Source organism: Triticum urartu, chromosome 7A (genome assembly GCF_056163025.1).
Source record: "Triticum urartu cultivar PI428250 chromosome 7A, HENAU_Tu73, whole genome shotgun sequence".
Classification (NCBI taxonomy): Eukaryota; Viridiplantae; Streptophyta; class Magnoliopsida; order Poales; family Poaceae; genus Triticum; species Triticum urartu.
The window spans coordinates 177,697,636-177,707,835 of NC_141879.1; the positions used below are offsets into that span (position 1 = coordinate 177,697,636).

At 45.3% G+C, this 10,200-nt stretch overlaps 2 protein-coding genes across 3 annotated transcripts; one reads left to right on the forward strand and one right to left on the reverse strand.

Moving 5' to 3' along the window:
• Positions 1 to 376: 376 nt before the first annotated feature.
• On the forward strand, positions 377 to 4,283 carry LOC125518848 (E2F transcription factor-like E2FE). Of its 2 annotated transcripts, none has more exons than XM_048683727.2 (10): positions 377 to 784; positions 880 to 1,000; positions 1,115 to 1,192; positions 1,389 to 1,451; positions 1,554 to 1,683; positions 1,777 to 1,844; positions 1,935 to 2,007; positions 2,114 to 2,175; positions 2,257 to 2,659; positions 3,960 to 4,283. In XM_048683727.2, exons 1-10 carry the CDS (start codon positions 597 to 599, stop codon positions 4,028 to 4,030), a joined length of 1,257 nt encoding a protein of 418 aa, XP_048539684.1. In that variant the 5' UTR covers positions 377 to 596; the 3' UTR covers positions 4,031 to 4,283. The 2 variants fall into 2 exon arrangements, with proteins under 2 accessions (XP_048539684.1, XP_048539683.1); XM_048683726.2 differs by having other exon boundaries at positions 402 to 784; positions 1,774 to 1,844.
• A 534-nt stretch (positions 4,284 to 4,817) lies between these two features.
• LOC125518849 (B12D protein) lies at positions 4,818 to 6,226 on the reverse strand. Its single transcript, XM_048683728.1, has 3 exons — positions 6,015 to 6,226; positions 5,834 to 5,922; positions 4,818 to 5,147 (listed from the first exon to the last, which is right to left on the reverse strand). Exons 1-3 carry the CDS (start codon positions 6,039 to 6,041, stop codon positions 5,000 to 5,002), a joined length of 264 nt encoding a protein of 87 aa, XP_048539685.1. The 5' UTR covers positions 6,042 to 6,226; the 3' UTR covers positions 4,818 to 4,999.
• Positions 6,227 to 10,200: the final 3,974 nt, after the last annotated feature.

Below are 10,200 nucleotides of genomic sequence, written 5' to 3' on the forward strand. Positions count from 1 at the left end.
GTGATAATCCTTCACTTTTCAGGCAGCCGCCCTTTACAACACCATCTATCATATTCTATAGAAATAAATAGTACACATTTTCTCTCCGCAAAAAGAAAAACAGCACACATTCTCTAAAAGAATCAATGACCTATGTAATAAGATGTTTTATAATCACTAGAGTAGCTACTCGTTGGAGAAATGGATCTATATATTTTAGTTTTAAATACATCTATTTTTATCCATTTTCGCAATAAGTAATTTCGAACGAGGAAGTATATATTTTTAGGGTGTTTTCTATTTCTACCTTTCTTTATTCCTGGACCAGCCTCTGACTCCACAATCCACCTGGTGCTAGCCCTAACCACCGCTAGGCCAGACCGACCGCGCCGCGCAGGAGCGGGAGACGGGACGGGAGGCGGCGCGGAGGGGGGCAAAAGTTTGAAAACGCGCCGCCGCCGCGGGCGCCAAAACGCAATCATTCCAACGTCCTCGCCGCCCTCCCCTCCCCTCCCCTCCTCCACCTTTCCAAAACCCAACCCGCAGATCCCATCACCAATAAACAAGGCCACAAAATTCGCCCCTCCCCACCCTTTCCACCTCGACATCCACCGGCGATGGAGCCCGCCGCCGCGGCCGGGGCTCCGGCGGCCGCCGCGCAGCCCCCGCCGCCCCCTCCTCCTCCTTACCTGCCCCCGCGGCTGGTCATCGACGGCGCCGGAGGCGGCTCGGGCGCCGCCGCGAGGGCCTGCCGGCACCACGCCTACAGCCGCAAGCAGAAGTCCCTCGGCCTCCTCTGCTCCAAGTAGGGGGGAGATCTCCCCGCTCTCTCGTTTCCGCAACACGCGCTGTGCATTTCGCCGGTTTTTGACCTAGCTAGGCCGCTGCCGGGCTTTGCAGCTTCGTGGCGCTGTACGACCGGGACGACGTGGAGACGGTGGGGCTGGACGACGCCGCCAGGCGGCTCGGCGTCGAGAGGCGCCGGATCTACGACATCGTCAACGTGCTCGAGAGCGTCGGGGTGAGCCCTGATAACAAAGAAACCTTTTTTTGTCCTTGGCATGCGATTTTACCCATGCGCTGTTTCGTTTATGTTCTCCTCTTCTTTCCCTGACATTCGTTGAGCATCACGCAGATTCTCGTGAGGAGGGCCAAGAATCGGTACACATGGATAGGCTTTGAGGGCGTCCCTGCCGCGCTCAAGGAACTCAAGGTTTGGATCCGCCTATTCTGATCTATGCTGATTCTACACGGCTTAAAGATTGCTCTTAATTAGCTGGGCAACTCTCTTCTTCTCAATTAATTAATGAAAATGGCAAGTCTTTACATTGTTTCAGAAAAATAGACTGTTTACATTGAAATACCAAAATGATTAATGGCTTCCTATTTTGTTCTTCCCGTTTGTTCAGGAGAGGACATTGAGAGAGATGTCTGGATTAGCCCCGCCACCGGAGGAACCATCTGCTGCCAATGTTAGATTTCTTCACTTTGTTTTACTTGGCCCTTTTAGTTGTGATGCAAATCAGCGATTGTTGCTGATAAAAGAAGTGACTTTTCTTATGGTGGTTGTGAAGGTGTCGGACGATGAAGACGACGATGATAAATTGGGTGATGCAGAAGGGGACGCTGACAGTGAGAAGCTTAGCCAGTCAATAGACAATGCTTCTGATAAGCCGGACACACCCATGTGCCCGCGTCGATCTGGTATGACTGATCAATCACTTTCTCATTGGTTTGCTGTGCCTAGTGACCATCATGTTATGTGCTGAATTAGTGTTTCTGGTGCCACATTAGTAGATCATAGGAAGGAGAAGTCGCTTGGGCTGCTCACTCAGAATTTCGTCAAGCTCTTCCTCACCATGGAGGTGAACTGATTGAGAATTCCACTGATTTTTTTTTCATTAAGGCGGTTTGTCCTTCGTGGTTAATTGCAATGTGATTCACTACTGGCACAGGTTGAGACAGTCTCACTTGATGAGGCTGCAAGGCTGCTCCTTGGAGAGAGACATGCCGAGAGCAACATGAGAAGTCAGTACTTGCATTTCTTATATTTTATGGGATCCATTGCTTAGTCGTCGCAACAGATTTTTCTATCCAAATGGAACTCATTACAATTCTGATGTTGATAATACAGCTAAAGTTCGTCGACTGTATGACATTGCAAATGTACTATCTTCTTTGAACCTCATCGAGAAGGTAGTCTCTTGACCACATGCCATTTCAAATTGTGGAAGTGATCATTTTTCTTAGCATGGTTGGTTTTGTGGTTTGTTTCAGACGCAGCAGGTGGACTCCAGAAAACCTGCATTCCGGTGGCTTGGTCAGGCAAAGCGAAAGGAAGGTGCCACTGTCACGGTTGCTTTACCGCCAGCCAGGAAGATTATGTCTAGCAAGAGGGCATTTGGTACCGACATCACAAACATTGACAATAAGAGGGGCAAGTTAGTCTTGGAAACAGAGAACAAACCCAAACTCATGCAAGGTGGCAGCAGCATGTTGAAAACTTTCGAGAGTCAGCTCGGGCAAGGGAAGAGTAGTGGCTTTGTTTATGGGCCCTTCCACCCTGCTGGTGCAAGGAAACATGAAGTTGATGATCAGTCAGTGAGGGAGAATGAGACGAAGAACATTCAAGACTGGGAGAATCTCGCTGTTTCATTCCGTCCACAGTACCAAAATCATGGTAAGCTAAACATTGCCCCCACATGTTTATTTTTTACAGTTAAGATTTAGGATTTAGAAACCTACACTGGATGGAATTTTGTTTTGAGATGCCAGTTTTGGTATCTACCCTTCTCTTTGCACTGGATGCATTGAAGTGCTTCTCTGATCCTCTATTAGTTACTACTCCCTCCGTCCCATAATATAAGAGTGGTTTTGACACTAGTGTAGTGTACTGTCAAAAACACTCTTATATTATGGGACGGAGGGAGTAGTAATCTACATGTCTAGTACTTTGGCCACTTCACATCCAAACTGATATGCATGATCAAGAAGAAACTGGAGCTCAGGAATTCAGGACAAAATTAATTTTATACGGTTTCATTAATTTTAGAAGTTTAGCCCCTTTACTTTGAGTAGCCATTCTAGCGCTTGTTTGTATACCTGTTTGTATTTATGCATTGACTGAAACGGGTATGTAAACATGTTCCACGATAGCCGACAATAATAGCATTTGCCATTTGGTCTTTTGACAACCAAATTCAACATGAGTAGTCACCAGTGGAAGTAGATAGAGAAATCGTCTCGGAGGTCGCTGGCTGGGCTGTGCTCAAGGAGTAGATTAGAGCGGCAGGGGGAGGATCGTTGGTAAGGGAGAGAGATAGGTGGGGAGGAAGGAGAAGAGAGGGGAAAAAAGATGTATGGCTGACAAGTGGGACTAGGACTAGTCTTTGCCACACCAACCCAACAGATGGGTCCCACCCATCAGATTCACTGTCAAAATGCACTAAGCCTTGGATCAGCACAATTTGTTACCAACCAGCCTCAAAAGTGGAGGTTTTTTGAATTTTTTCTCAATAGTGGTGGTAATTAGCCCCAAATGTGGAAGTTTTTTAATTTTTTTAATTTATTAGTATACTTAGAGCATCTCTAGCAGATCCCCTAAACTTAATCCCTCAAACCTTCTCTTTATCCCAAAAGGCAAAATAAATAAATAAATAGGGATTGAACTTTCACAACCATACTAGAAATCCCAATTTCTGAATCTAGTGATCTAGTTTTAATAACTGCCATCAGCCCTCTAGTCTTTGACAAGTGGTTGTATAGTTTCTCATGATGTTATTTCCAGTTTTAACTAATACAGTACTCCCTCTGTAAACTAATATAAGAGCGTTTAGATCACTAAAGTAGTAATCTAAACACTCTTATATTAGTTTACGGAGGGAGTAACTTTTAACTATGCCATTTTTGCTGTTTGTGTCAAATATATGGTTTACCCTGTTGATAAACTTACACAGTTCCCCTACATTTTGTGAATGCAGCGCTGAATGATCTTTTTGGCCATTATGTTGAAGCCTGGAAATCATGGTACTTGGATCTTACACGGGAATAAACCTCACGAGGGACGGTTTAGTTTAGGCAGGTCTGTTGTAAATCAGTTCTTGTAGGCAGATCACCTCATCTGCCGAGGACTCTAGAAAGGATTCGACCTGTGCAAGATGTCATAAACACAAAGGCTCATTTCGCCTTTGCTCGATGTATTTACTCAATGCAAAAAAAGAAACAGAATAATGATACACTTGACTGTCCATCTTTTTTTAGGCAGTGTACTTTTGTCTACTTAGTTCATCTTCAGTCTTTTTGCATCTGTTCTCTCCAGCAAAGTGTTATTTGGCAGCTGTATAGAGAGGAGATGGCTGGGACAACAGCTGAGGCTAGCATATTAGAGCCACATGGTTTGATCTATAATGTCTGTTCTTTTCAGTCGGCTCTGATGAGTTAATTTTGTTATGTCATCACCTGGATCTTAAAACCTTAACAGGCTATGCTAGTCAACTTCAACAGAATAAGCTAGAAATATGTTAATCACTGATGTAAAATGCATCTAAGTACTACAACAAGAGCTTGGCTGTTGGGTAAAATGTTGTACCAGGATTGACTTATAAGACAGTCATTTTCCATACCCACAAATACCACAGCGCATACATGCTCACAGAATTGACAAATTCCAAAGGAGTTGTGTGAAAGATACTGCTAAGACAGGAACACACTTCAAAATACCAGCAGTAGCAATATCCAAATGTCTGCAGTAATCGCTGAGCTACCACTGAGGTCTCCACAACCACAACACAGCAACTACACGGAAGCATGGAATATCCACAATCTCAATGAAGCAGATATTTAGAAGCCATCAACCATCACATATATAGCAAGCCATCAAACATCACATGGTTCTTTCAATAAGAGGTAATTGACGATGTCCTCTGAATTATGGACGCGACAACATTACTGAATGCTTGAAATAGGTTTGCACTTGACCACAACAGTTACTAATAGCGAGTCACAGACAGACTAAAGTGCTTCATTTTGGGCTGGTGAAGAACTTGTTGATTCCTGGCATGATCTCGGGGGTCTTGTCCTGCACATAGGCTCTGAGGCCGTGCTCGGCGTAGCGCCTGCCCTCCTCATGGTTCTCAAGCACTCCCGCTGCCCTCCCCATCTTGTTGACCCTGCAGATGAAATCATTTCAGTACATCGTTACTAAGAAGTATTAGGTTGTTTCAGGCTCTTCTCACAAGATTAAGATGAGCTGCCACAAATTTATTAAGATAACCATCAATGCAGATAAGGTTTGTTAAGATCGTCTCCCGATCATGCGAAGTGCACTAAACAATTGCTAGTACAAAAAGTAGATCATGTACTAGTACAATATTTCATTATCCATTAGAACCCACATGATAACACACATGACTTCCTGTCTGCAGGAGCTATGATTGGTACAATATCATACTCAGAATAGAAAATCATATACTGCGAAATCCCGCATAATTTCACCAACAATCCACGCGCACAAGCAAGATATCTCCCCCAAAAGGCTAAATGGTTCTCTTCTCACCCCTCGTGGACCGATTCTCCGACCCAAATGAAACCAAGACCACAAATTTTTCACCTGAAAAAACATGGATATCGACCGTAGCAGCGAAGTCAACACTCAAACACCCAGCGGCCAGCCACCACGAACAGGCCATAATCCAGCAGATCTACTCTTATCTTGTCCACTAATAAGCGGTACAACGCCAAGCCATGTAGTAATAATCAAACAAGCGAGGGAGGGGGCCGATTCGTTTCTCTCAATCAAGAAATAAACGGCCAGGGATAGGAGGAGGGGGGGACTGCAAGCAGTCGAGATCTTTACCTGACTTCTGGGTTGCCGGTGATGTTGCGAAGGAGGCTAAAGGCGCAGATGCCGATGGCCACGCCCGTCGCCGCGAACAGCGGGTACACCTGCGCGGCCGCGGGACAGGATAGATAAGCGAACGGAAGAAGAGCGAGTGGCAGGAGCGGGCGGATGGCCCGGATCTGGGCGTGGAGCTCACCTCGGGCCTGACCCACTTGCTGGCCATCGGAGTCGCGGGGAGGACGCTGCGCCGGCGGCGGAGGGGGAGAGTGAGTGAGATGGAGAGGAAAGTGGAGACGCGACGGCGGTTGAGAGGGAGTGGGCGGAGTGCGTGAGCCGGCTTTATTGTGCGGGTGTGGTTGCTCAGTCGCTCGGAGTTGCTTGGCTGAAATGACGGGCCTGCCCTCGCGTTTCCACCTGGTTTTCTGCCAGTAGCACCCGGCTTTGGCGTAGAGACAAGTGGATATGATCGGATACGTGCAGGTGAGTGTTTTTTAAGGAAAGGATTAGCTAGTTTTCTCTTAGCCCAATTAGCTTACGAAAAGTAGCTGTTGGGTGGATGGATATACTCGCTCCCATTATTTTTTGGTCGGAGAACAAGAACTGATCAATCATTTGGGCTCACTGATTGTGTGGCATGGAGGAAGAACTATGAGAGATTAAGTGAAGGCAAGTTAAGAAGTGCCATGCGACCTTAGCAATTACAAGCACACAGATCCGTGTGCTGCATCGAGAGAAACAAATCCTATCACGACATCCATGCTTTGTTCTAGAGCAAATCTTAAACACATACTATTACCAGCCCATGTTCCTTAGTGAGCATGCAAAGCAAAATTACCGTAGAACGATGGTTCTACGGCTTTGGGGTACAGAAAAAACATGCAAAGCAAATGGACGACAAACGTTGATTGCCGAGTTGCCAATTTTTGGTTCACATCCATGGATGGCAGATGACACGGATTATGGTGCGCACGGCCGACAACAACAATAGGGTGATGGATCTAAATGAGTAGATGCATGCGACTAATTGGAAAACTTCTTACATATCGCAATGTAGGCTTGCAATGGTTGAAATAGACTGAATGATGAAATTTGCCCTCCACGGTGCATGGTTCGAGGTCTTTTTCTTTAAATGGATTTTCCTCCTCGATGCGGAAATTGTGAGGGTCCAACCAGGGAAAGGGAAAAAGCTCTAATGTGTCGGGGGTGACGAGAAAGTGCGATGACAACATAAGTCGTGGTGATATATTGTTGGTATGTTGAAATAAATTTTGCATCAGTTTCAATTGGACACAACTAGTAGGAGAAGATCCGATCCTTGATTTTGTGTTGTATGCAAGAAAATTATTCAAACAATGAACAGATATGAAGAATATATCATGTGTCCGTGGAATTAGTTAGTTTGTGCAGCATACGTACGTGAGGTTCCATGGTGGTTCGCATCCATATTTTCTTTTCTAAACCGCTAAAGAGAGAGTTCAACCAATGTAATGTATAAGTAAAAATAAAACTATGAGTTGGCACATGAATACATGTGTAGCCTAGCTGGTTGTTGAGGTCACTATATTACTTGAGCTTGTGAGTTCAAGTTTCAAAGGAAGCAACCTTTTTTTGTTGATTGTTATATGCAAGCCCTCAGTTTTTTTATCCTTTGCAGGTGGACCGCATATATAATTACAAGAAAAGCAGAGGTTTTTCAAAAATATGTGATGAATCATTTTCATGTCACTTAAAGGTGGATTGTGGGTTAATTACTAGAAAAGGTAGGTTTTTTTTATAAAAATGCATGACAGACGGACATAAGCTACCCTCCCTTTATTAGTAGGAATAGATTTTTTTTGCAAAAAAACATCCAGAACTATATTATAAAACTTCATTAGAAGTATAAAGCACCCCAAACATAATGAAAATTACATGAAGTTCCCCAAACCATCGAACGACCATCACCGCTGCCAGAACGAGCAGCCGACACGCCATTATCGCCACTCCCCTACCAAAATGTATTTATGTGCTAACTCACATGCAATTACTATTCTCCTAGCTGAACAAGCAATCGACTTGGCCTGTTGGTGATAATTGGGAAGTCTTCGTGCATGTTCTTCTAAGGACCATCATCCTGGAGCCACAATCATCGTCATTGAACCCTTGTATCGATTCAAAGTGCCTGACACTAGATCTTGTCGTCAGACACGCACGACAAGGTACCCTAGTCTCACCACCACAAGGGGATGACATGAATTTATGTTGGAGCTCTATCGAGCCCGTTTATATGGACGAACTCGATGAGGCACTACTGCAGGATGCTGCTAACGCGACACTACGACCAGAGACTCTTCGACGAAACTGTGTGCGATGCAATAATTACAAACGGTGGTGTAAAATAACCGTCAAAAAAGGTGCAAAACATTTGCGATGGCGGGCACATCAAACACGGTTCAGATTTTAGTTGCGTGTGCGATGCTAGGCATAAGGTTGATCCATACGAACTGTTTGCGATTAGACAGAACAACAGAAATGGGCAGCCATATCAATGTGTGTGTGATATATGGCATACCGTTCGCTTTGATGAACTGTTTGCGATGATCGAGGTGAACACAAACGATTCAGCGTAACAAGATGTGTGTGATACCCGACAAACAAGTCGGTAATCAGAATTGTGTGCGGTCATTATAGATAGCCCATACAGTCTTTTTTGTGAATTGTGTGCTCGTCAGGGCATGCAGTTCAACAAACCAACATGTGGGCGATAATGTAGAAGATCTCTGTCGAATACGTATTACTAACCGTCTGCGATGAGATTGACAAGATAAACAGAGATAACACATTAATATGAGCGAACGGAAAAAGAGTTATGTTCAGTCTGCTTAATTTAGTCCTTCTTCTTCTTCTTCTTGGATGGCCCCGCGACATCATCTTGGCGAGGACGCTTCTTGCCGCTGATGGTTGACTTTTCATCGCCGCCGCCGTTGTCATCGTCGTTTCTGTCGTCGTCCTCCTCCTCCTTGTTCGACCATTCCTCCTCCTCATCATCGTCGTCCTCTTCTCCGTCCACCGACGGCTCCTCGTCCGTCTGGTTGTCGTCTGACGACTCCGGATGCGGCGTCCCTTCCATGATCCGGATATAATCAAGGTCTGGGCTCGACGCCGGACTTATGGAAGACGAGCAGGATGATTCCGATGTTGACCTATCATCGGGCGCCAGACTGCTGGACGAACTGTCGTTCTCGCTGTCGCTCGACATGGCTGCAGAGTGTGTGCTAGTGTGTAGCGCAGCCTGCCGGGGACGATGAAGATGGTGGACACTGAAGCGGGGTATGTAGAGAAGAGTAAATGCCAATTGAAGCGGGGGTTGACGTATTATCTAACCGTTGATATAATCAACCGCAATTATTTGTACCCAGTCGCTCCAAATTTCCGGGGTTGCGTAGGACTCCTATTGGCTAGTTTATTTTTTAGGACAAAAAGAAGGAACGAGTTTTGGGATTATGCACTGGTACCAGTATGAACGGAGTAGGATAGTTGGCAAGCAATACATTGACCTCTTCTTATTAATAAAGCCAGTAATAATCAAACTACAAAGGAAAAGAAAAAAAGAGAAAGGAAAATATCTGCACGAATCTTCGCGTAACATCAATGGCATAGGACCTAGATGTGCATTAGTTAGAGCACATCTAGATGTGCTTTAGCAATACTGTTAAACAAAATCCCTAATCATCATTGCAAACAACGCATAGAACATGACTAATGCGACAACCACAACTACACATGCTAGTTCCTTCTTGTCTCTTGCTTTCATCTGTTGCTTGTGATTGATTCTTTCTTGCTTCATCGTACTGATTGTACATTCCAGATCAGCCAGTTTCTTCTCCATCTTTACGTTATCTTCTGCAAGCTTGGTGATAATTGATACGTCTCCAGAGTCCAGTGCCAGTTTCTGTTTTTCCCCTTGTTTCAGTGTTTCACAGAAAAGGAGTATCAAACAGAGTCCAAATGGAATGAAACCTTCGGAAGCATGATCTTTGGAACGAACATGATCCAGGAGACTTGGAGTTGAAGTCAATGAAGCTTCGAGGTGGCCACGAGGCAGGGAGGCGTGCCTGCCCCCCTGGGCGCGCCCCCACCCTCGTGGCTCCCATGACCGACTTCTTTCGCCTATATATGTCCATATACCCTAAAAACATCAAGGAGCACAATATATCGGGAGTTCCGTCACCAGAAGCCTCCGTAGCCACCGAAAACTAATCTAGACCTGGTTTGGCACCCTGTCGGAGGGGGGAATCCCTCTCCGGTGGCCATCTTCATCATCCCGGTGCTCTCCATGACGAGGAGGGAGTAGTTTTCCCTCAGGGCCGAGGGTATGTACCAGTAGCTATGTGTTCGATCTC

Bases quoted from the DNA above. Each gene is read 5' to 3' on its own strand.
- LOC125518848 (XM_048683726.2), top strand. From the start codon at position 597: ATGGAGCCCGCCGCCGCGGCCGGGGCTCCGGCGGCCGCCGCGCAGCCC. The intron at 1,684-1,773 runs GTATGACTGATC...GTGCCACATTAG, and splicing joins CATGTGCCCGCGTCGATCTG to TAGATCATAGGAAGGAGAAG. The intron at 1,845-1,934 runs GTGAACTGATTG...CTACTGGCACAG, and splicing joins AGCTCTTCCTCACCATGGAG to GTTGAGACAGTCTCACTTGA.
- LOC125518849 (XM_048683728.1), bottom strand. From the start codon at position 6,041: ATGGCCAGCAAGTGGGTCAGGCCCGAG. The intron at 5,923-6,014 runs GTGAGCTCCACG...GCGGCCGCGCAG, and splicing joins GCAAGTGGGTCAGGCCCGAG to GTGTACCCGCTGTTCGCGGC. The intron at 5,148-5,833 runs GTAAAGATCTCG...TTTCATCTGCAG, and splicing joins ACCGGCAACCCAGAAGTCAG to GGTCAACAAGATGGGGAGGG.